Source organism: Gadus chalcogrammus, chromosome 21 (genome assembly GCF_026213295.1).
Source record: "Gadus chalcogrammus isolate NIFS_2021 chromosome 21, NIFS_Gcha_1.0, whole genome shotgun sequence".
Taxonomy (NCBI): Eukaryota; Metazoa; Chordata; class Actinopteri; order Gadiformes; family Gadidae; genus Gadus; species Gadus chalcogrammus.
The window spans coordinates 1,257,342-1,281,932 of NC_079432.1; the positions used below are offsets into that span (position 1 = coordinate 1,257,342).

Genomic DNA, 24,591 nt, shown 5'->3' on the forward strand with positions numbered 1-24,591 from the left:
TGTGTGTGTGTGTGTGTGTGTGTGTGTGTGTGTGTGTGTGTGTGTGTGTGTGTGTGTGTGTGTGTGTGTGTGTGTGTGTGTGTGTGAGGTTCATACTCTATCATACTATTCTATCATACAGTGTACCTGTCATACTGTAGGTCTATCATACTATGGTTCTATCATGCTGTAGCTCTGTTATGCTAGGCTTTTATCAAAATGTAGTTCCATCATATTACAGTTACATGATAATGTAGTTCTCTATCATACTGTTTTATAGTATTGTAGTTCTATCATACTATGGTTCTATCATACTGTAGTTATATCATACTGTAGTTATAACATGCTGTAGTTCTATCATATGTTTCTTTGATAATGTAGTTCTTTATAATACTGTTCTATCATATTGTAGTTCTATCGTACCATGGCACTTTGTCGATATCGATCGACCAGTAAAGTCTGGAGTACGCCCCTACTATATGGCTAGGCTATCATTGGTCGTCGAGGTTACCCAGCCCATATCACCGTGGCGATACAGTGAGGGGTCCGTGCAGTGCGCAGCCAGTTCTGACCCGCGTCTCCACATCTGACTCAACACCTGGATCAACACCTGGATCAACACCTGGATCAACACCTGTGAGTGATTAACCTTCAGGACCGTCGGGGCCCTTTATACTGTTCTGATTTATAATATTCTGCTTATATTCTGATTTAGCACTGTACTGATGAATAAATGTATGGACAGTACTGTTCTGATTAAGTAGTAGTCTGATTTAGTACTGCACTGATTCAGTAATGCACTTATTTAATACTGTAGTGATTTAGAACTTTTCTGATTTAGTTCTGTACTGATGAAGAAATGATAAACTATCATACTGATTTAGTACTATTCTGATTTCATAGTGTTCTGATTAGTACTGATTGAGTACTGATTTAATACCATAGGCCTACTTACCATATTTAATGCTGTACTGATTTATTACAGATTTTTAATATACAGATTTAGAACTGTACTAATTTGGTACTGATTCGAGTACTGTTCTCATTTAGTACTATACTGGTTTATTACTGATCTGATCTGACTGTATTGATTTATTACTGATTTCATGCTACTGAGAGGCACTGAGAGCTTATATTCTATTCTATGAATGATAGAGATCAGATAAACCGATAGATATCTGTTCTGAGCTGGAGATAGGGGCATGAACATGTTATTAAATGGACAAAGAGAACTGCGTTACTAAAATAAATCAGCTGGAATCTATATGTGGTTTTATTTAGTATCTTTAAACATATTGTTGCTCAACTTTAAAAACTTAGATCGAAATGTAGAAATTCTAAACCGCCATTTTGGTCCCAAATTCAAATGTCATTTTTAGAATCATTGATCGTTGTGGAATCCGTGGTTCCACAACGGAAATGGAAAGTGACTCATGGACTGGAAAGCAGTTTCTAATTTTTTTATGAAGGCAGTTGAAGCGTGAAACAAGCTCTTTGTTTGTCTTCAGCTCTTTCCTCCATCAGGAGCCGTTAATGGCTTTATCACAGCTGTGAGCATGTGTGCTGCTAGCCTCAATAGAGCTCACCATCAACCAAGGGGTTGGCTCATAGAGAACTGAGCGTTAGCCAGGCTGTTAGCATACAGCACGTAACCATAATGACCCAGCTAATGTTTTTATTGCAGGTGTTAGCATTTGTTCTGTTAGCTCCTAGATAGCTGAGCGTTAGCGAGGCTGTTGTGACCTGGCTAATGGTTTTATTGCAGGTGTAAGCATGCCATAGCGGTTGTTGACTCATCATGGACAGCACCAGCACAGCCATCTTCATCACCGTTCAGAAGTTATACTACCCCTTGCTATGCATTCTGGGTATCCCAGGTTGGTTTGACCACTGGCCTTTGTCACAAAATCTTTCTTTTGATCCCATTAATCCAAAATGATGACGTATTTTTCAGCAGTACAAGCTTGTGTTGCTTGTAATGTTATTGTTTGTGCTGTGGTTACAATATCAAAACAACTCCTTCCCCCTCTCTGTACTCTAACCCTCTAAACTAACCCTGACCCCTTAACCCTCTAACCTCCAAACCCCTAACCCCCTAACCTCCAAACCCCTAACCCCCTAACCTCCAAACCCCTAACCCCCTAACCTAACCCTCTAACCTCCAACCCCCTAACCCCCTAACCTCCAACCCCCTAACCCCCTAACCTAACCCTCTAACCCTGACCACCTCAACCTGTAACCAAGACCCCCTAACCCTATAACTGTGTTACCCTGACCCTCTGACCCCTGACCCTGACCCTCTGACCCTCTGACCCTGACCCTCTGACCCTGACCCTCTGACCCTCTGACCCCTGACCCTCTGACCCCTGACCCTCTGACCCTAGCCAACCTGGTCACCTTCTACCTGATCTTGGTGCGGAGGTGTGGCATGTCGGACTCGGCCGTGGTGTACCTGAGCTGCCTAGCGGTGGTGGACTCCCTCTACCTGGTGTGGGTCATCCTGCTGGACCTCACCCTCCACTTCTGGCTGCTGCAGCCCTTCTGGCACTCCTCGCCCTGGTGCGAGGTGCTGACCTTCCTGCAGCACGGCGCCCTCTACAGCTCCTCCTGGGTGGTGGTGGTGTTCACCGTCGAGCGCTACGTGGTGCTCAGCAGCACCGCCGCCGTGCGCCACCTGTCCCGCCTCCGCGTCCCCAGGATCACCTGCGTTGCCGTGGTGATGCTGTCCCACCTGGCGTCCGTGCCCATGGCCTGGATCAACGCCCCGACGCCCGTCAACTTCACGGTGGACGGGGCCAACGTCACGCTGCCGCGGTGCCGCTACCGCGACGAGGCGTACTCCACGGCGCTGGTGTGGGTCACCAGCATCCTCTCCGTGGGCGTCCCCGTCGTCCTCCTCATCATCTTCAACTACCTGATCGGGTACCACCTGAGCCGCGCCGGCCGGCTCTTCAGCCGCGAGGAGCAGCGGGTGATGAGCGGCCGGACCACGCGCAGCCTGGTCCGCCGCTCCATCCTGCTGCTCGGCACGGTGTCGGTGGCCTTCGTGGCGCTGAGCCTGCCGCGCTTCGTCACCTACTGCATCCTGCGCACCGTGTACAACAGCCCCGCCTTCGACCGCAACGACTACGCCCTGCCCATCAACGTGGCGGGCGACCTGGCCAACATGCTGCACAACCTCAACTCCACCACCAACTTCCTGCTCTACTGCATGGTCAGCCGCCGCTTCCGCCGGGAGCTGGTGGCGCTGCTGAGCTGCCGGCGGGCCCCGGGGGAGCCCAGCTCCGGGCCGACCAACACCTCCCTGGGCTGGGGGAGGGCCTACACCCTCCCCCAGCCCAAGGACCGCCCCCCGGGAGGCCCCTGGGTCGTGGTGCTCACCAACCTCCAGCACAAGCAGGATTAACCCTAACCCGGACAAGAACCAGGCGGACACTAACCTGGACAAGAACCAGGCGGACACTAACCTGGACAAGAACCAGGCGGACACTAACCCGGACAAGAACCAGGCGGACACTAACCTGGACAAGAACCAGGCGGACACTAACCCGGACAAGAACCAGGACTGATACCAACCCCTACAAGAACCAGGACTGATACTAACCCCTACAAGAACCAGGACTGATACCAACCCCTACAAGAACCAGGACTGATACTAACCCCTACAAGAACCAGGACTGATACTAACCCCTACAAGAACCAGGACTGATACTAACCCCTACAAGAACCAGGACTGATACTAACCTCTACAAGAACCAGGACTGATACTAACCCCTACAAGAACCAGGACTGATACTAACCCCTACAAGAACCAGGCGGACACTAACCCCTACAAGAACCAGGACTGATACTAACCCCTACAAGAACCAGGACTGATACTAACCCCTACAAGAACCAGGACTGATACTAACCCCTACAAGAACCAGGACTGATACTAACCCGTACAAGAACCAGGACTGATACTAACCCCTACAAGAACCAGGACTGATACTAACCCCTACAAGAAAAGGACTGATACTAACCCCTACAAGAACCAGGACTGATACTAACCCCTACAAGAACCAGGACTGATACTAACCCCTACAAGAACCAGGACTGATACTAACCCCTAAAAGAACCAGGACTGATACTAACCCCTACAAGAAAAGGACTGATACTAACCCCTACAAGAACCAGGACTGATACTAACCCGTACAAGAACCAGGACTGATACTAACCCCTACAAGAACCAGGACTGATACTAACCCCTACAAGAACCAGGACTGATGCTAACCCGTACAAGAACCAGGACTGATACTAACCCCTACAAGAACCAGGATTAACCCTTGCCCAACAGATTCAGGACTAAACTACCACTAAACCAGAACCTGGATTTAACCAGAACCAGGACTTAGCTACAACTAAACCAGGACCAGGACTAAACTTGAACTAAACCAGAACTTAATCAGAACCAGGATTTAACCAGGACCAGCATGAGTGCTATTTTTATTCTTCATAAACGCCTGAACACACCTTAATGTGGAGTACTAGTCTAACATTTCTAACCATTTACATCTTTCTTTTGATTCTCATTTGCATTATTTGTATTATTTGATCCTTATTATTATTATTAGTTATTATTAGTTCATTCAGTATTTTAATTTAAATAGTTTTGTATATGCTTATTACCTGATACAGCTTACTACTGTTATGATTCTGTGACGTCACTGGCAAAGAAAAACTGCAAAAAAATAAACTGAAAGCTGATTGGCTGACTGGGACACCGCACCCCACCTGGTTTGCATAACACCTTTCCTCCAGACGGTCGCTCTGGGAGTGTCCTTCCCGGTAGAGCAGAACAGGTTGGGCAAGACAACCGCAAGGGAGCTGCAAAACGTGACACGGATCTCTTCATTCTGGTCCAGCAGAAGGCTTGACTGAATGGGTCGGAGGGCGGGTTCGGTCCGGTAGTTTGACCAGCGTCCTGATCAGCTGGGTGTGTGTTGATTGGAGGAGATCCAGATACTTGTAGAAGTAAGTGTTTGTGTAGAAGGGGTTCATGGCTCTGTTCCTAACATGTTGTTGTTTTTAAAGTATATTCCTAGAGGATTGGACGAGCCTTGTAGACATACTATGGAGGGTTTAAAGTGTTTGTTGACATACTATGGAGCGATTCAAGTGTTTTCCCTGTTAATGATTAACTTTACTGTGTTTTCGTTTTCTGGTGCTCAGCCAAAACGTCACGTCCTGCCAGCCAATGGAGCCTTTCAAAGGTAAACCGTCTTCAAACTTGTTGACACTCAAGGTTTCAACACCTCTTCATGCCAATGGTCTCTGTCACTGCTATGTGTTCCCTCTAGGGCTGGTAGAGGGTTAGGGCTAGTAGAGGGTTAGGGCTAGTAGAGGGTTAGGGCTAGTAGAGGGTTAGGGCTAGTAGAGGGTTAGGACTAGTAGAGGGTTAGACTAGTAGAGGGTTAGGGCTAGTAGAGGGTTAGGACTAGTAGAGGGTTAGGGCTAGTAGAGGGTTAGGGTTAGTAGAGGGTTAGGGCTAGTAGAGGGTTAGGGTTAGTAGAGGGTTAGGGCTAGTAGAGGGTTAGACTAGTAGAGGGTTAGGGCTAGTAGAGGGTTAGGACTAGTAGAGGGTTAGGGCTAGTAGAGGGTTAGACTAGTAGAGGGTTAGGGCTAGTAGAGGGTTAGGGCTAGTAGAGGGTTAGACTATTAGAGGGTTAGGGCTAGTACAGGGTTAGGACTAGTAGAGGGTTAGGGCTAGTAGAGGGTTAGACTAGTGGAGGCTTAGGGCTAGTAGAGGGTTAGGGCTAGTAGAGGGTTAGACTATTAGAGGGTTAGGGCTAGTACAGGGTTAGGACTAGTAGAGGGTTAGACTAGTAGAGGGTTAGGGCTAGTACAGGGTTAGGACTAGTAGAGGGTTAGACTATTAGAGGGTTAGGGCTAGTACAGGGTTAGGACTAGTAGAGGGTTAGGGCTAGTAGAGGGTTAGACTAGTAGAGGGTTAGGGCTAGTAGAGGGTTAGACTAGTAGAGGGTTAGGGCTAGTACAGGGTTAGGACTAGTAGAGGGTTAGACTATTAGAGGGTTAGGGCTAGTACAGGGTTAGGACTAGTAGAGGGTTAGGGCTAGTAGAGGGTTAGACTAGTAGAGGGTTAGGGCTAGTAGAGGGTTAGACTAGTAGAGGGTTAGGGCTAGTAGAGGGTTAGGGCTAGTACAGGGTTAGGACTAGTAGAGGGTTAGGGCTAGTAGAGGGTTAGTTAGGGCAGCAGCTGATGGCTCAGGGTCTGTTGTCGTCTCATGTGAGGAGAGGTTATCTAACGGAGCTGGCCTGAGCAGGTTTCTGCCTTCACCGGAGCATCCCCGTGGAGAACGACGAGTCGATGTCGATGGCGTCAGGCCTGGAGGCCGCCTGGCTGCCCTCCTGCCAGCGGTGTAATGATGACGACGCCCCCAGGGCCAGGCCCCGCCTCCCCGGGGACCCGCGGCCCCGCCCCCAGGGGTCCCAGGTGCACCACAGGGTGCGGGGTCCCCCGAGCTGGGAGGACCAGCATGGGGGTTCATCCAGACTGTGGCCCCAAGAGAGCTCTGTGGAGGAGCCCCGGAGCCTGGACCCTCCCCTCCCCCTGGTGTCGGACCCCTTCCCCCCCCGCCACGGTGGAGTTTACCCCCTCACCTCCACAATGATATCAGAAAACAAAGGGAAGACTTGAACTGTTGTGACGGAAACATCTTGCTCCGCAGGAACGGCAGTTGGTGCTCCAATGAACGGGGGGTGCGCATGCCAGAAGCCAGCCCATAATAACCACGTCGACAACCACCACCAACACCCTCAGCACCGGTACACCTAACTCACCCCAGTAGAGTTGGTACAGTCCCAGTCCTGTTGGTACAGTCCCAGTCCTGGAGTAATTCGACTGCGGCTACGGCTGTTTTATTTTAGCGGCTCACGTCTGTTCTGATTCTCTGGGCAGGCCCCCGCCGGGCGACGGCCCCGCCAGACGGATGGCGCCCCCTGGTGGTGGGATGGGGGAGGTCAGCGTCATGACGTCATACCCCGCGGGGCTGCCGCAGGGGGACCGGACCCAGGAGATCAGACGGACCATCAGCCTGCCGGAGGAGTGCAGTAAGACACACACACACACACACACACACACACACACACACACACACACACACACACACACACACACACACACACACACACACACACACACACACACTGAGAGAGTTACGTGAGCATGTTGTTTTTCTGTAATGTGTGCGTTTGTGTTCTGTTAAGTGTTTTGTGTGTGTGTGTGTGTGTGTGTCCTGTAAGGTGTATGCCTGTGTGTGGTTTGTTTGTGTGTGAATGTGTTAAGTAATGTGTGTGTTTGTGTGTGACAGGGAACGTCTTCATAACCTACTCCATAGACACTGCCAGGGACATGATTCCCTTCAGCAAGTTCCTCTCTGACCAGGGATTCAAACCTGCGGTATGTCCCCCAAAACCCTCAACCCCTGACCCCTGACTAACCCTCAACCCCTGACCCCTGACCCTTAACTTATCTAACTGTGTTCTGTGTTGACTCCAGATCGATATCTTTGATAATCCGGTCAGAAGGATGGACATCACCAGGTGGATGGACAGCTACCTGAACAATGTGAGCTACACACTGCTGGGGTCGGTTAGGGTCAGCGCTGGGTTAGGGTCAGGGTTGGGTTAGGGTCAGGGTTAGGTTAGGGTTAGGTTAGGGTCAGGGTTAGGTTAGGGTCAGGGTTAGGTTAGGGTTAGGTTAGGGTCAGGGTTAGGTTAGGGTTAGGTTAGGGTCAAGGTTGGGTTATGGTTAGGTTAGGGTCAGGGTTGGGTTAGGGTCAGGGTTGGGTTAGGGTTAGGTTAGGGTCAGGGTTAGGTTAGGGTCAGGGTTAGGGTCAGGGTTGGGTTAGGGTTAGGTTAGGGTCAAGGTTGGGTTAGGGTTAGGTTAGGGTCAGGGTTGGGTTAGGGTTAGGTTAGGGTCAGGGTTAGGTTAGGGTCAGGGTTAGGTTAGGGTCAGTTTAGCGGGTTGAGGTTTGAACTGACGTCTGTTTTGTTCCAGAAATCGGTGTTGATCATCGTGGTCATTAGCCCAAAATACAAGGAGGACGTGGAGGGGGAAGGGGACGACGAGCACGGCCTCCACACCAAGTACATCCACAGCCAGGTGAGCTCCCCGAGCCCCTCCCACTGAGGGCCGGGGGGGGGGGGGCTCAGCAGACAGTGCAGTGATGACCCTCTCTTCCTGCCTCAGATCCAGAATGAGTTCATCAGACAAGGCTCGCTGAACTTCAGACTGGTCCCGGTCCTCTTCCCCTCCGCCATCAAGGTGAGGGACAAGCATAGTGGCAGTGTTGTTACCATGGTGATATGAGGTTGCTATGATGACACTGTTGTTACTATGATGACAGTGTTGTTGCTATGGTGAATGTTTTGTTGCCATGGTGATTGATGTTGCTATGGTGAAAGTTGTGTGGCTATTGTTGCAGTGATGTTGCTATGGTGAAAGTTGTGCTGCTATGGTGGCAGTGATGTTGCTATGGGGAACGTTTTGTTTCTATGGTTACAGTGATCTTGCTGTGTTGGCGTTGTTGTTGCTATGGTAAAAGTTTTGTTGCTATGGGTGACAGTCATGTTGCTATGGTGACGGTGTTCTTGCCGTGGGGACGGTGCTGTGTTGCAGAATAAGCATGTCCCCAGCTGGCTGCTGAACACCCGGGTCTACCGATGGCCTCAGGACACACAGGACCTCCTGCTACGCCTCCTCCGGGAGGAGCGCTACGTCACCCCCACCCTGGCCCGGGACCTCACCCTCACTGTCAGACCTCTCTGACCTCTGACCCCACCCCCCTGACCTAACCCTCACTGTCAGACCTCTCTGACCCCACCCCTCCGACCACACCTCCCATAACCTCCTGCCCCTGACCCCATCTCTGACCCCATCTCTGACCCCACCCCCCTGACCTCACCCTCACTGTAAGACCTCTCTGACCCCACCTCTCCGACCACACCTCCCATAACCTCCTGCCCCTGATCCCACCCCTCTGACCCCATCTCTGACCCCACCCCCCTGACCCCACCTCCCTGACCTCACCCTGACCTGTTCTCATAAGCTGGTTGTAAACTGATTTCTGTAAATACTCTTCTGTGCTTAGTAAACTTCGACTCCATGTGTGTGTAGTAATAAACGTGTCACCAGGTGGCAGTGTGTGGCTCCGTATTGTCATTGAGTTGTTCTTCTCCTACCATCCACAACGCAACGCATCTCATCCAGACAGGACACATTAAAACTCATTTAAATAAAAACACCACAGCAGCCAGCGACCCTTCTTTCAAAGGAGCACCAGGTTTTGCATAGTAAGGACTGAATAAGGGTTGAATAAATATGCCTTCTTTTGCTTTTTCAATGCGGCGCTACTGAAGTTCTTTATTCTGCATGGCTTCTACAGTGAATAAATCAGGCCATAATCCTGTTTTATATATTCTACTAATAGTAGTCGGTGTCCATTTAAACCAGGATTATACTGGAGGGTTGTAGTCCTTCGTGACGGAACCAGGACGGAGATACTGGGATGCTCCCAGTGGGAGCATCCCGGCGCTGAGCAGCCTTTACTTTGAAACTCTGGGAGTTGGGGTTGCTTCGCTGTGAATGACGGAGAGAAACGAGGAATAACGGAGAGAGCCGAGGAGCAACGAAGAAACCCGACGAGCGAGCAGAAGATACGTCCAGACCGAACAGGGAGGAACCACAGCAAAGATTTGGACATTTCATTGTATGGATTATTAATTCTCGATTATTAACTGTACGGATAAACTTGCGTTGTATTGCTCTACATCCTACGGTGACGAGACGGAGACGTGACAGCTCTCATGTCGCCCGAATGTGATGGAAACACGCCGACTGTAGCGGTGTGTTGATGTTGTCAACAAGAGACACAGCACCCCGGCTAGCCAGCCAGCTAGCGCCCCGGCTAGCCAGCCAACAAGCGCTCCGGCTGGTTGGCCAGCTAGCCTCGTCCCGCACCCAGTCCCCGTTGCGGTGTTAGCTTAGCAGCTAGCCGCTGGTTAGCTTAGCAGCTAGCCTGTGGCCGTGCTGCAGCGGGTCGCTGGTAGAGACATGCGGACGGTTTCAGGAGCTGCGTGCGGTTCTGAGTTGTGTCGTTTGTCGGTCTGCAGACGCGAACCTGGAGCTCACCTAGCCCTGAAGGCTTGAGACTGAACCACCGGTGTATTATTATACCGTCGATACTGACAGTAATACAGTGTACTGTTATACTAAAGTATCATAACGTTACGTTAGCACCGCAATGTTTATTGAGCTTTAGTTGAGTCAACAGCTGGAAACCCTCGCTACGGAGCCGCTGATGGAGGACAGCCGAGCGGGTCTGTGTTGCCTCTTCAGCCAGGACCAGGGAACCACTGCCCGCCTGCACCTCCGGGTCTGCTCCTGGTTCTAAAGCTCTTCCTCTCGGTCTGCTCCTGGTTCTGAAGACGCTCCTCCGGGTCTGCTCTTGGTTCTGAGGCTGCTCCTCCGGGTCTGCTCCTCTCGGTCTGCTCCTGGTTATAAAGCTGCCCCTGGTTCTGAAGCTGCTCATCTCGGTCCGCTTCTAGTCCTAAAGCTGCTCCTCCTGGATTCCTCCTGGTTCCGTCATGTTCTCCATTCGGATCGTGAGTGCGGACTACTACCTGTCCAGCCCGGTCCGGGACTTGGACGTTTGCTACTCGGAGTTCAGGGCCAGCGACGTCAAGAAGGTCCCGGTGGTCCGCGTGTTCGGGGCTACACCTGCAGGTATTTATCATCATTATGAATTTTAGAAATTATTATGTTTTGCATGCGTTATCTTACACATTATTATGATTGTAAATATGTTTTTTCATTCATTCATGGCCACATTGGATATGATGAAGCCGGAAAGTTTAAAGGTCCAGAGCCTGAGGGGGCAGACCTGTCGCTAAGTAACGCACCGTTATGGCGACATGTACGGATATTAGTGTAAGGTGTGGTACACGGAGATGCATATTATTAAAGGTATGGTTCTTTGAGGTATATATTATTAAAGATAATACGTATATTTATTTATTATTAAAGGTTTAGTACATAGACATATATATTACTATAAGGTATGGTACATGGAGTTATATGTATTTTATTTAAAGGTATGGTAAATATATAGATGGAGTGGAAATGGCTGTATTATATATATTCTTTGGATAGTGTATATTATATGGATATATGTTAGTGGTTTTATATTATATAGAGATATTCTTTGGATATATATTCTATAATGGCCTGAGTTGGTTCAGAGTTAACCATTTACCTTACAAGGACACACACACACACACACACACACACACACACACACACACACACACACACACACACACACACACACACACACACACACACACACACACACACACACACACACACACACAAAGAAGAGGCCTCTCTCACATTCCATCAGTCTAACCCCCGAGGATTAAGCTCGCTCTCCCCGCTCTCTTCATGGACTCTTTAAGCCCATTTGAGAAAGTTTTCTTAAAGGGGAAGTGACTCATTAGTAAACTTAGTAAAAAGGGGTTAGTAAACTAACCCCTTTAAACAGCTGATGGTACTTAAGTGTTTGTTGAGTTGTTGTCTTTTCTAGAGGTCTGTATGCTGAAGCCTGAGCAGTGTAGCAGTGTAGCATGACCGCTTACCACTCCCCATAGGAGCTACACATGTTCAGCCCGAGGAGGAGGAGATGGTCTAGAGGAGGAGATGGTCTAGAGGAGGTGGAGGTGGTTTAGTAGAGCAGGAGATGGTCTAGAGGAGGAGAAGGTCTAGAGGAGGAGGAGGTGGTTTAGTAGAGCAGGAGGTGGTCTAGAGGAGGAGGAGGTGGTTTAGTAGAGCAGGAGATGGTCTAGAGGAGATGGAGGTGGTTTAGTAGAGCAGGAGATGGTCTAGAGGAGGTGGAGGTGGTTTAGTAGAGCAGGAGATGGTCTAGAGGAGGAGAAGGTCTAGAGGAGGAGGAGGAGGAGGAGATGGTCTAGAGGAGGTGGAGGTGGTTTAGTAGAGCAGGAGATGGTCTAGAGGAGGTGGAGGTGGTTTAGTAGAGCAGGAGATGGTCTAGAGGAGGTGGAGGTGGTTTAGTAGAGCAGGAGATGGTCTAGAGGAGGTGGAGGTGGTTTAGTAGAGCAGGAGATGGTCTAGAGGAGGAGGAGGTGGTTTAGTAGAGCAGGAGATGGTCTAGAGGAGGTGGAGGTGGAGCAGGAGATGGTCTAGAGGAGGTGGAGGTGGTTTAGTAGAGCAGGAGATGGTCTAGAGGAGGTGGAGGTGGTTTAGTAGAGCAGGAGATGGTCTAGAGGAGGAGGAGGAGGAGGAGATGGTCTAGAGGAGGAGGAGGAAGAGGAGATGGTCTAGAGGAGGAGCTTCAGAGGGACTAAAGATGAGGTGAATATCGGGTGAGAGGAGGAGGAGGAGGAACTTCTGACAATAAAGGAGGCGTACAAAGTGTTTGTGCGTGCGTGCGCGTGCGTGTGCGTGCGCGTGAGCGTGTGCGTGTGTGCGTGCGCGTGCGTGCGCGTGTGCGTGTGCGTGAGCATGAGGCCTGATACAACTCCCCCTTTCAACACATGACCGGTCACTGTGACAAAAACATCCATCCCTCACTTCTGTCACAATACTGCAGTACTCTGTTCAAATACTGCAGTAGTCTAGCAAGGTTTGTGACATGGAAAACACACTGGTGTTTACGTTGCAATGTGTGTGATATTAAACACACTGGTGTTTGTGTAGCAGTATGTGTGATATTAAATACACTGGTGTTTGTGTAGCAGTTTGTGTGATATTAAACATGGTGTATATGTTGTATGTTATATGTGTGTTATATATTATCAGCAAGCTAATGAAAGGAATTTTCCATCCAAAAAAGGCAGTCTGTTGCTAGGCAGCACTGGGCCAGGCTTCCTACCTTTCCTTCTTCCTCCTCATCACACATATTTCTTTGGCTGATCTTGTGTTTTGACGTTGTAGAGGGTGCGGTGTGTCTTGATGGTGTAGAGGGTGCGGTGTGTCTTGATGGTGTAGAGGGTGCGGTGTGTCTTGATGGTGTAGAGGGTGCGGTGTGTCTTGATGGTGTAGAGGGTGCGGTGTGTCTTGATGGTGTAGAGGGTGCGGTGTGTCTTGATGGTGTAGAGGGTGCGGTGTGTCTTGATGGTGTAGAGGGTGTGGTGTGTCTTGATGGTGTAGAGGGTGCGGTGTGTCTTGATGGTGTAGAGGGTGTGGTGTGTCTTGATGGTGTAGAGGGTGCGGTGTGTCTTGATGGTGTAGAGGGTGTGGTGTGTCTTGATGGTGTAGAGGGTGTGGTGTGTCTTGATGGTGTAGAGGGTGCGGTGTGTCTTGATGGTGTAGAGGGTGTGGTGTGTCTTGATGGTGTAGAGGGTGCGGTGTGTCTTGATGGTGTAGAGGGTGCGGTGTGTCTTGATGGTGTAGAGGGTGCGGTGTGTCTTGATGGTGTAGAGGGTGCGGTGTGTCTTGATGGTGTAGAGGGTGCGGTGTGTCTTGATGGTGTAGAGGGTGCGGTGTGTCTTGATGGTGTAGAGGGTGCGGTGTGTCTTGATGGTGTAGAGGGTGCGGTGTGTCTTGATGGTGTAGAGGGTGCGGTGTGTCTTGATGGTGTAGAGGGTGTGGTGTGTCTTGATGGTGTAGAGGGTGTGGTGTGTCTTGATGGTGTAGAGGGTGCGGTGTGTCTTGATGGTGTAGAGGGTGCGGTGTGTCTTGATGGTGTAGAGGGTGTGGTGTGTCTTGATGGTGTAGAGGGTGCGGTGTGTCTTGATGGTGTAGAGGGTGCGGTGTGTCTTGATGGTGTAGAGGGTGCGGTGTGTCTTGATGGTGTAGAGGGTGCGGTGTGTCTTGATGGTGTAGAGGGTGCGGTGTGTCTTGATGGTGTGGTGTGTCTTGATGGTGTCGATTTTGTGGTGTGTTGTGATGAGGATGGTGTGTTTCATGGTGTAGATTGTGTGTTGTAATGAGGATGGTGTGTTTCATGGTGTAGATTGTGTGTTGTAATGAGGATGGTGTGTTTCGATGCTGTTTGATTGCAGATTGCTGTCCTTGTTTGTTGTAATGACGGAGGTGGTGTTGTGTGTTGTTTGTGTTTGATTGAGGGATGCTGTCTTTGTGTTGTGATGGTGTTTGGGCGTAGGGTAGTGATGTTTGGGTGTAGGATGCTGTCTTTGTGTTATGATGGTGTAGGATTGTGGTGTTTGGGTGTAGGAGGGGGGTCCTTGTGTCGGGTCCGTGTTTGTGAGGTGTGTTGGTGAGGTGGAGGATGGCAACATCCCTCCACCTGTCATTAGAGAGGTCTAACCCTAACCCTCATCCCCAACCCACTCGTCCCCAACAACAAAGACCAGACAGTTCCCTGCTGTCTGCGTACAGCTGCTGATTTACCAGCACTGTTGCCTAGCAACTGCAGAACAAGTGAACAAGCTGTGTGTGTGTGTGTGTGTGTGTGTGTGTGTGTGTGTGTGTGTGTGTGTGTGTGTGTGTGTGTGTGTGTGTGTGTGTGTGTGTGTGTGTGTGTGTGTGTGTGTGTGTGTGTGTGTGTGTGTGTGTGTGTGTGTGTCTGTCTCATACTGGGTTGTGATGCTCTGCTTCCTGTGCCAGGCCAGAAGACATGTCTCCACGTGCACGGTGCGTTCCCGTACGTCTACGTCCCCTACGATGGCTATGGCCCCTCCCCCGAGCGCCACCTGCGGCAGGTGGCCTTCAGCATCGACCGCGCCCTCAACATCGCCATGGGCAACCCCGCCTCCAACGCCCAGCACGTCTTCAAGGTGACGCTGGTGTCGGGCATGTAAGTAAAACCCGCCCGCCACGCCAGTTGGATGTCGTTTAGATGCAGCACCTGTTGCTAGGTTACACCTCTCGCCAGGTAGATTTAGTTTAGATGAGCACCTGTCGCTAGGTAGATTTTGTTTAGATGTAGCACCTGTTGCTAGGTTACACCTCTCGCTAGGTAGATTTAGTTTAGATGAAGCACCTGTCGCTAGGTAGATTTTGTTTAGATGTAGCACCTGTTGCTAGGTTACACCTCTAGCTAGTTAGATTTTGTTTACTTGTAGCACTGGTTGCCAGCCTGATTTAGTTTAGACGTAACTCCTGTATTTTGGTCACACCTGTCGCTAGATAGATTCGATTTGATGTCCCTCCTGGTGATTTATTTGAGATCTAATTCCTGTCGCTAGGGAGATTTAGTAAACCCCTCTCTCTCTCTTTCTTCCCCCCCCCAGGCCATTCTATGGTTACCATGCCAACGAGAAGCAGTACATGAAGGTCTTCCTGTACAACCCTCAGATGGTGAAAAGGTAGTGCTAACTCTGTGTGTGTGTGTGTGTGTGTGTGTGTGTGTGTGTGTGTGTGTGTGTGTGTGTGTGTGTGTGTGTGTGTGTGTGTGTGTGTGTGTGTGTGTGTGTGTGTGTGTGTGTGTGTGTGTGCGCGTGTGTTTGTTATGAACAAAGTGTGTATTCTTGTGTGTGTGGAACAAGGTATGTATATGTGTGTTCTTTTATGTGTGTGTGTAGGAATGAACAAGGTATGTGTGTGTGTTATGAACACATTTGTTTTCCTGTGTGTCCAGGGTGTGTGAGCTGCTGTGTGTGTGTGTTATGAAGACTGTGTGTTTGTGTTATGAACAAGGTGTGTGTTGAACAAGGTGTGTGTTCCTGTGTGTGCAGGATGGGTGAGCTGTTGTGTAGCATGGAGGTGATGAACAAGGTGTGTGTGTTTGTGTGTGTGTTATGGATAAGGTGTGTGTGTGCGATGAACAAGATGTGTTATTTGTGTGTCCAGGGTGCGTGAGCCGCTGTATGTGTGTGTGTGTGTGTGTGTGTGTGTTATGAACACAGAGTGTGTTCCTGTGTGTGTGTGTTATGAACGCGGTGTGTGTTCCTGTGTGTGTGTGTTATGAACACGGTGTGTGTGTGTGTGTGTTATGAACACTGTGTGTGTGTGTGTGTGTGTGTGTTATGAACGCGGTGTGTGTTGGTGTGTGTGTGTGTTGTGAACGCGGTGTGTGTTGGTGTGTGTGTGTGTGTGTTGTGAACGAGGTGTGTGTTGGTGTGTGTGTGTGTTATGAACGCGGTGTGTGTTGGTGTGTGTGTGTGTTGTGAGCGCGGTGTGTGTTCTTGTGTGTGTGTTATGAACGCGGTGTGTGTGTGTGTGTGTTATGAACGCGGTGTGTGTTGGTGTGTGTGTGTGTTGTGAACGCGGTATGTTCCTGTGTGTTGGTGTGTGTGTGTGTTATGAACGCGGTGTGTTCCTGTGAGTGCAGGATGTGCGAGCTGCTGTGTAGCGGGGCGGTGATGAACAAAGTGTACCAGCCCCACGAGGGCCACATCCCCTTCATGCTGCAGGTCTTCATCGACTACAACCTGTACGGCATGAACCTGCTGCACGTGGCCGCGCTCAAGTTCCGCACGCAGCCCCTCAGAGGTCAGGGTCCTGTCTGTCTGTCTGTCTGTCTGTCTGTCTGTCTGTCTGTCTGTAAGATGTGACCGTTGTTGGAGGTCAGCTTCGTGGAAGGGGCGATTCTGTTGGTGGGACAGTGAAGGCTGCACTCTCTTGTGTGTCTGTCCGTGTCTTTGTCTCCCTGTTAACCAGCTCCATCACTCATCACAGTTATAATCTGTCTCTCCAGAGGACGACACACCGGGCTCCGTGGCCCCCGGCCTGGCCCCTGGCTCCAGCGTGGCCCCCGGCTGCAGTCCCTGGAGGAGTCCCTGTGCTTCTAAACTAAACGACAGCATGCTGGGGGCCTCGTTTCAGCGCTGGGAGCCGGACAACATCCCCTGGTGGGTCCATGCTGCCTCACCTCTCTTACTGAGTCCTCACCCTAACCTCACACTCCAGCTCACTATGGTACACTAAAGTACACTGTAGCTCACTATGGCACACTAAAGTACACTGTAGCTCACTCTGGCACACTAAAGTACACTGTAGGTCACTATGGTACACTAAAGTACACTCCAGCTCACTATGGTACACTAAAGTACACTGTAGCTCACTATGGTACACTAAAGTACACTGTAGCTCACTATGGTACACTAAAGTACACTGTAGCTCACTATGGCACACTAAAGTACACTGTAGCTCACTATGGCACACTAAAGTACACTGTAGCTCACTATGGCACACTAAAGCACACTGTAGCTCACTATGGCACACTAAAGTACACTGTAGCTCACTATGGCACACTAAAGTACACTGTAGCTCACTATGGCACACTAAAGTACACTGTAGCTCACTATGGCACACTAAAGCACACTGTAGCTCACTATGGTACACTGTAGCTCACTATGGCACACTAAAGTACACTGTAGGTCACTATGGCACACTAAAGTACACTGTAGCTCACTATGGCACACTAAAGCACACTAGCTCAATGGCACACTAAAGTACACTGTAGCTCACTATGGCACACTAAAGCACACTGTAGCTCAATGGCACACTAAAGCACACTGTAGCTCACTATGGTACACTAAAGTACACTGTAGCTCACTATGGCACACTAAAGCACACTGTAGCTCACTATGGTACACTAAACCACACTGTAGCTCACTACGAAACACTAAAGCACACTGTAGCTCAATGGCACACTAAAGCACACTGTAGCTCAATGGCACACTAAAGCACACTGTAGCTCACTACGAAACACTAAAGCACACTGTAGCTCACTATGGCACACTAAAGCACACTGTAGCTCAATGGCACACTAAAGCACACTGTAGCTCACTACGAAACACTAAAGTACACTGTAGGTCACTATGGCACACTAAAGCACACTGTAGCTCACTACGAAACACTAAAGCACACTGTAGCTCACTACGAATCACTAAAGTACACTGTAGCTCACTATGGCACACTAAAGTACACTGTAGCTCACTATGGCACACTAAAGTACACTGTAGCTCACTATGGCACACTAAAGCACACTGTAGCTCACTATGGTACACTAAAGTACACTGTAGCTCACTATGGCACACTAAAGTACACTGTAGGTCACTATGGCACACTAAAGTACACTGTAGCTCACTATGGCACACTAAAGTACACTGTAGCTCACTATGGCACACTAAAGCACACTGTAGCTCACTATGGTACACTAAAGTACACTGTAGCTCACTATGGCACACTAAAGTACACTGTAGGTCACTATGGCACACTAAAGCACACTGTAGCTCACTACGAAACACTAAAGCACACTGTAGCTCACTATGGCACACTAAAGCACACTGTAGCTCAATGGCACACTAAAGCACACTGTAGCTCACTACGAAACACTAAAGTACACTGTAGCTCACTACGAAACACTAAAGTACACTGTAGCTCACTATGGTACACTAAAGTACACTGTAGCTCACTATGGCACACTAAAGCACACTGTAGCTCACTATGGTACACTAAAGTACACTGTAGGTCACTATGGCACACTAAAGCACACTGTAGCTCACTACGAAACACTAAAGCACACTGTAGCTCACTACGAAACACTAAAGCACACTGTAGCTCACTACGAAACACTAAAGCACACTGTAGCTCACTATGGCACACTAAAGTACACTGTAGCTCACTATGGTACACTAAAGTACACTGTAGCTCACTATGGCACACTAAAGCACACTGTAGCTCACTATGGTACACTAAAGTACACTGTAGGTCACTATGGCACACTAAAGCACACTGTAGCTCACTACGAAACACTAAAGCACACTGTAGCTCACTACGAAACACTAAAGTACACTGTAGCTCACTACGAAACACTAAAGCACACTGTAGCTCACTATGGTACACTAAAGTACACTGTAGCTCACTATGGCACACTAAAGCACACTGTAGCTCACTACGAAACACTAAAGCACACTGTAGCTCACTATGGTACACTAAAGTACACTGTAGCTCACTATGGCACACTAAAGCACACTGTAGCTCACTACGAAACACTAAAGCACACTGTAGCTCACTACGAAACACTAAAGCACACTGTAGCTCACTACGAAACACTAAAGCACACTGTAGCTCACTATGGCACACTAAAGCACACTGTAGCTCACTATGGCACACTAAAGCACACTGTAGCTCACTACGAAACACTAAAGCACACTGTAGCTCACACTGCCACACTCTAGCACACTATTCACACTCTGACTCACCGTCTCACACTCCAGCTCACTGTGTCCTTTGCTCCCTGGTCCCCCTCTGACCCCTGACCCCTGACCTGGTGACCCCCCTCAGCTCTCTGGTCCTGGAGGGTGTGCAGCGCCAGAGCACCTGTGAGCTGGAGGCCGACGCCGTGGCAACGGACATCCTCAACCGGCTGGAGATCGAGAGTAAGACACAAGCAACGCCTCAGGATTCTGATTCCTTAAACATATTGGTCCAACCCGGGTTAGACCAGAACCAGGTCCTGGTCAGATGGGTCCTTCTAGTCCTGGTTAGACCAGGTCCAGGGTTGGTCAGATGGGTCCTTCTAGTCCTGGCTAGACCAGAACCAGGTCCTGATCAGATGGGTCCTTCTAGTCCTGGTTAGACCAGAACCAGGTCCTGATCAGATGGGTCCTTCTAGTCCTGGTTAGACCAGGTCCAGGGTTGGTCAGATGGGTCCTTCTAGTCCTGGTTAGACCAGGTCCAGGGTTGGTCAGATGGGTCCTTCTAGTCCTGGTTAGACCAGGTCCAGGGTTGGTCAGATGGGTCCTTCTAGGCCTGGTTAGACCAGAACCAGGTCCTGATCTAATGGGTCCTTCTAGTCCTGGTTAGACCAGGTCCAGTGTTGGTCAGATGGGTCCTTCTAGTCCTGGCTAGACCAGGTCCAGGGTTGGTCAGATGGGTCCTTCTAGACCAGTTCCAGGGTTGGTCAGATGGGTCCTTCTAGTCCTGGCTAGACCAGGTCCAGGGTTGGTCAGATGGGTCCTTCTAGTCCTGGCTAGACCAGGTCCAGGGTTGGTCCTCAGTGTGTCTCTGTTGTGCGTCTCTGTTGTGCAGCTCAGATCGGTAAGAACCCCGGCCTGCAGGCCATCTGGGAGGATGAGAAGCAGAGGAGGAGAGAGAACCAGCAGCCCTCCCAGATCCACACACCCCGGTCTCAAGGTGAGACCCCGAGTCCCGGACCCACGTGACCCCCTGTCAGGCTGGGCACCCACCGCAGTCACCCCCTCAGCTGGTCCCCTTCTGTGGGACTGGGTCAGCAGACCACTATTTTTGGATTACATTTTTCTTTAATTTTGATGTAAAAAAAATCGATTCATTTTTATTTATTTTTTTTCAACTTGTACGATTATTTTAAATGCAAATTGCAAAATGCGAATTTGAATCAAACAAATAATTTTTAAATATATTTTTTTCTTTTTTTCTGATTTTATGTTTCTTTAATGGTTCTGCATTTATATTTTGACAAATGGGAGGCTGTGGCTGGTTTAAAGAGATAATCCTAATCCTGCGTCGTGTGTGTGTGTGTGTGTGTGTGTGTGTGTGTGTGTGTGTGTGTGTGTGTGTGTGTGTGTGTGTGTGTGTGTGTGTGTGTGTGTGTGTGTGTGTGTGTGTGTGTGTGTGTGTGTGCAGCTCGGCCCAGCGTGGCCCAGTCGGGGAGCGAGGAGCTGTTCCTGAGGAGGTTCAGAGAGATCCTGAAGGAGAACAACCTGGACCTGTGAGTCTGCAGCTCAGGACGGGGGGGATTAACTGGGTCTCCCGGCCCCTCTGAGGTCGTTAGCAGTCTTAATTAATGTCTTACTAAATGAATTAGGGCCCCGCTGGGCTGTGGTGTGCTTTACGCACTAAGTGATGTCACTTCCTGTGTGGGCAGGAAGCAGAGCGCTCTAAGTGATGTAGGGCTGCACAATATATCAAATTTTTATCGTGATGACGATATTGGTGTCCCACGATGATGCGTAGTGTTCTTGCGATATTTTCGAGATTTTTTTTTTCAATAATGCATCCGCAAAAAAATGAAAACTAAAAAAAGGAAACGAGCCCCGCCCATGCAGTATACGCTCTACCTCCACTGCAAAGCAAACCAAGCGCTCCCTGTACACCTGTCTGCGACTGCGTGAGTCCAACCTGCACACAGGGGGGGGGGTGTGGCCTTGCGGCACAGTGTGTGCCGCTGAGCACAGTGTGTGGCTCCTACCACTAGGGGGTGGTAGAAAGTTTAAAGATTTTTTTTTTCAATGAATAATCGTGAAAATCATTTTGTCAATAATCGTGCAGCCCCAAAGTGATGTCACTTCCTGTGAGGGAAGGAAGCAGAGCGCTCTAAGTGATGTCACTTCCTGTGTGTCCTCCAGGACCCAGACGGACGGAGACCAGGAGGCGGAGCTGACCCTTCACCCTGTCAGCCACACTTCTCCTCCCAGCACACCGGCCAATCGGTTGGAGCGCCACCCTCGCTCCCAGCCAGGTAAGCCCCTCCCCTCCGGAGCCCCGCCTGGTAGGACCATAAGCCCCTCCCCTTTTGGACCTACGATTCTCCTGCTATGGTCACAAGCCCCTCCTCTTACTGGTAACTTTCTGTCTCCGTCCATATTTCTCTTGATCTCTCTCTCTCTCTGTCTGTCTCTGTTTCCTTGTCTGTCTCTCTGTGTGTGTTTCTCTTTCTCTCTCTGCCTCTGCCCCTGTCTCTCTCTCCCTCTGTCCCTGTCTCCCTCTCTCTGTCTCTCTGCCCCTGTCTCTCTCTCCCTCTGAGTGTGTGTGTGTTTCTCTCTTTGTCTCTCTCTGCCTCTGGCCCTGTCTCTCTCTCCCTCTGTCCCTGTCTCCCTCTCTCTGTCTCTCTGCCCCTGTCTCTCTCTCCCTCTGAGTGTGTGTGTGTTTCTCTCTCTGTCTCTCTCTGCCTCTGGCCCTGTCTGTCTGTCTGTCTGTCTGTCTGTCTGTCTGTCTGTCTGTCTGTCTGTCTGTCTGTCTGTCTGTCTGTCTGTCTGTCTGTCTGTCTGTCTGTCTGTCTGTCTGTCTGTCTGTCTGTCTGTCTCTCTCTCTCTGTCTCTGTGTGTGTTTTTCTCTCTCTCTCTGCCTCTGTCTCTCTCTGCCTCTGCCCCTGTCTCTCTCTCCCTCTGTGTTTGTGTGTCTCTCTCGTTCTCTGTCTCTCTGCCCCTGTCTCTCTCTCCCTCTGTGTTTGTCTCTGTCTCTCTGCCCCTGTCTCTCTCTCCCTATGTGTTTGTCTCTCTCTCTCTCTCTCTCTCTCTCTCTCTCTCTCTGTCTCTCTGCCTCTCTGCCCCTCTCTCTCTCCCTCTCTCTCTCTGTCTCTGTGTTTGTCTCAGCCGTGAGTCCTAGCAGCAGTCTGTCACCAGAGGAGGCCCTGGTGGATGAGGAAGCCATCCTGAGTGTCCTGGAGTCCAGTCAGATCTTCCCTCCTCCCTCCCAAGCATCCAGCCACTCCCCCACGCTGGGTAACTACCCACTAACTATCACTAATCACACTGTTAGACAAGCAGCAGGTAGGGGTATAGTACACAAACAGGTCATTAAGGAGCAGGTATAGAGAAAGGTCATTAAGGAGCAGGCAGGGGTTAGACAGTACAGAGAAAGGTCATTAAGGCGCAGGTAGGGGTTAGACAGTACAGAGACAGGTCATTAAGGCGCAGGTAGGGGTTAGACAGTACAGAGACAGGTCATTAAGGAGCAGGTAGGGGTTAGACAGTACAGAGACAGGTCATTAAGGAGCAGGTAGGGGTTAGACAGTACAGAGACAGGTCATTAAGGAGCAGGTAGGGGTTAGACAGTACAGAGACAGGTCATTAAGGAGCAGCTAGGGGTTAGACAGTACAGAGACCGGTCATTAAGGCGCAGGTAGGGGTTAGACAGTAAAGAGACGGGTCATTAAGGACCAGGTAGGGTTAGACAGTACAGAGACGGGTCATTAGGAGCAGGTAGGGGTTAGACAGTACAGAGACAGGTCATTAAGGAGCAGGCAGGGGTTAGACAGTTCAGAGACAGGTCATTAAGGAGCAGGTAGGGGTTAGACAGTACAGAGACGGGTCATTAAGGAGCAGGTAGGGGTTAGACAGTACAGAGACGGGTCATTAAGGAGCAGGTAGGGGTTAGACAGTACAGAGACAGGTCATTAAGGAGCAGGTAGGGGTTAGACAGTACAGAGACGGGTCATTAAGGAGCAGGTAGGGGTTAGACAGTACAGAGACAGGTCATTAAGGAGCAGGCAGGGGTTAGACAGTACAGAGACAGGTCATTAAGGAGCAGGTAGGGGTTAGACAGTACAGAGACAGGTCATTAAGGAGCAGGTAGGGGTTAGACAGTACAGAGACAGGTCATTAAGGAGCAGGTAGGGGTTAGACAGTACAGAGACAGGTCATTATGGAGCAGGTAGGGGTTAGACAGTACAGAGACAGGTCATTAAGGAGCAGGTAGGGGTTAGACAGTACAGAGACAGGTCATTAAGGAGCAGGTAGGGGTTGGACAGTACAGAGACAGGTCATTAAGGAGCAGGTAGGGGTTAGACAGTACAGAGACAGGTCATTAAGGAGCAGGTAGGGGTTGGACAGTACAGAGACAGGTCATTAAGGAGCAGGTAGGGGTTAGACAGTACAGAGACAGGTCATTAAGGAGCAGGTAGGGGTTAGACAGTACAGAGACAGGTCATTAAGGAGCAGGTAGGGGTTAGACAGTACAGAGACAGGTCATTAAGGAGCAGGTAGGGGTTAGACAGTACAGAGACGGGTCATTAAGGAGCAGGTAGGGGTTGGACAGTACAGAGACAGGTCATTAGGGAGCAGAGAGACAAGTGATTCTAAATGTTATTAATAATGTCATTTCTCGGGTCCAGACCAGGACGTGGACCCGGACCGGTCCATGGTGGACCTCCTGGCCGGCCTTCAGGACGATGGTTTCAGGGCGTCGCCTCCCCGTCACTACAATAGCGACGAGGAGGAGGCGGAGCCTGAGCTGCAGCAGGAAGAGGCGGAGCTGAGTGTGATGATGTCACAGAGATGGGACAGGGCAGAGGAGTCATCGAGGTGTGTGTGTGTGTGTGTGTGTGTGTGTGTGTGTGTGTGCGTGTGCGCGCTACTTCTACAATACAACCAGTGCATGTTCAAATCTTAATCTTATCATAGGCCTTGACTGACATCTGTCATCACACATGAGCCTCACCCTTTCCCCCCCGCTGCCCCCCCGTTAGGCCGGCCGGGAGGGAGGAGGACGAGGCCGTGGGCGAGGAGGTGCAGGAGTCCTCTGAGGAGGAGATGGAGTGGGCAGGGAGCAACTCGCTGTTCGCCAGCCTGGCCATCCCCCAGCTGGACGGAGCCGCCGACGACAGCAGTGGTGGGTTCCCCCCGGTCGGCCAATCAGAACGCAGAACATTGGTTCTCGCTTGGTCGTCCAATCAGAGCACAGAACCTCAGTTCTCCCCAGGTCATCCAATCAGACCGCAGAGCCTAGGTTCTCCCGGGGTCGTCCAATCAGGCCGCAGAACCTCGGGCTCGTCCAATCAGACCACAGGACTAGCGTCTCGGTTCTCCAATCTCGTATTGTCGCTATAAGCAACAGAGCTGTTTGTTACATATAAAGGATTTCTGCCAGAATAACACTCTGGTGGACAGCCACTGTGTGACCCATTCGGTCTTTCTCTCAAA

General features: G+C 50.1%; 3 protein-coding genes across 3 annotated transcripts in view; all 3 read left to right on the plus strand.

The window, feature by feature from the left end:
- The first annotated feature begins 1,341 nt into the window (after positions 1 to 1,341).
- LOC130374855 (probable G-protein coupled receptor 139) lies at positions 1,342 to 3,548 on the plus strand. Its single transcript, XM_056581831.1, has 3 exons — positions 1,342 to 1,856; positions 2,364 to 3,352; positions 3,408 to 3,548. The coding sequence occupies exons 1-3, from the start codon at positions 1,778 to 1,780 to the stop codon at positions 3,546 to 3,548; spliced, it is 1,209 nt and encodes a 402-aa protein (XP_056437806.1). The 5' UTR covers positions 1,342 to 1,777.
- Positions 3,549 to 4,658: 1,110 nt separating this feature from the next.
- traf3ip2a (TRAF3 interacting protein 2a) lies at positions 4,659 to 8,888 on the plus strand. Its single transcript, XM_056581677.1, has 10 exons — positions 4,659 to 4,992; positions 5,191 to 5,231; positions 6,303 to 6,620; positions 6,708 to 6,804; positions 6,938 to 7,089; positions 7,350 to 7,438; positions 7,538 to 7,606; positions 8,039 to 8,143; positions 8,231 to 8,305; positions 8,660 to 8,888. The coding sequence occupies exons 2-10, from the start codon at positions 5,216 to 5,218 to the stop codon at positions 8,807 to 8,809; spliced, it is 1,071 nt and encodes a 356-aa protein (XP_056437652.1). The 5' UTR covers positions 4,659 to 4,992; positions 5,191 to 5,215; the 3' UTR covers positions 8,810 to 8,888.
- A 1,730-nt stretch (positions 8,889 to 10,618) lies between these two features.
- Positions 10,619 to 24,591, plus strand: part of rev3l (REV3 like, DNA directed polymerase zeta catalytic subunit) — a 36,594-nt gene continuing 22,621 nt past the window's right edge. Inside the window, exons 1-12 of the mRNA XM_056581687.1 lie at positions 10,619 to 10,765; positions 14,627 to 14,816; positions 15,253 to 15,327; positions 16,293 to 16,453; positions 16,659 to 16,812; positions 19,253 to 19,347; positions 20,000 to 20,104; positions 20,576 to 20,660; positions 21,298 to 21,410; positions 22,264 to 22,392; positions 23,784 to 23,973; positions 24,138 to 24,280. Coding sequence (XP_056437662.1) covers positions 10,627 to 10,765; positions 14,627 to 14,816; positions 15,253 to 15,327; positions 16,293 to 16,453; positions 16,659 to 16,812; positions 19,253 to 19,347; positions 20,000 to 20,104; positions 20,576 to 20,660; positions 21,298 to 21,410; positions 22,264 to 22,392; positions 23,784 to 23,973; positions 24,138 to 24,280 — 1,579 coding nt within the window. The 5' untranslated portion in view covers positions 10,619 to 10,626. The remainder of the gene's footprint in view (positions 10,766 to 14,626; positions 14,817 to 15,252; positions 15,328 to 16,292; positions 16,454 to 16,658; positions 16,813 to 19,252; positions 19,348 to 19,999; positions 20,105 to 20,575; positions 20,661 to 21,297; positions 21,411 to 22,263; positions 22,393 to 23,783; positions 23,974 to 24,137; positions 24,281 to 24,591) is intronic.

Excerpts from the sequence above, each read along its gene's own strand:
- traf3ip2a (XM_056581677.1), top strand. Across the intron at positions 6,621-6,707 it reads CCCCTTCCCCCCCCGCCACG|GAACGGCAGTTGGTGCTCCA; the intron begins GTGGAGTTTACC and ends CTTGCTCCGCAG. Across the intron at positions 7,607-8,038 it reads TGGACAGCTACCTGAACAAT|AAATCGGTGTTGATCATCGT; the intron begins GTGAGCTACACA and ends GTTTTGTTCCAG.
- LOC130374855 (XM_056581831.1), top strand. The coding sequence starts at position 1,778 with ATGGACAGCACCAGCACAGCCATCTTCATCACCGTTCAGAAGTTATAC. Across the intron at positions 1,857-2,363 it reads ATGCATTCTGGGTATCCCAG|CCAACCTGGTCACCTTCTAC; the intron begins GTTGGTTTGACC and ends CTCTGACCCTAG. Across the intron at positions 3,353-3,407 it reads CGGGAGGCCCCTGGGTCGTG|GCGGACACTAACCTGGACAA; the intron begins GTGCTCACCAAC and ends GACAAGAACCAG.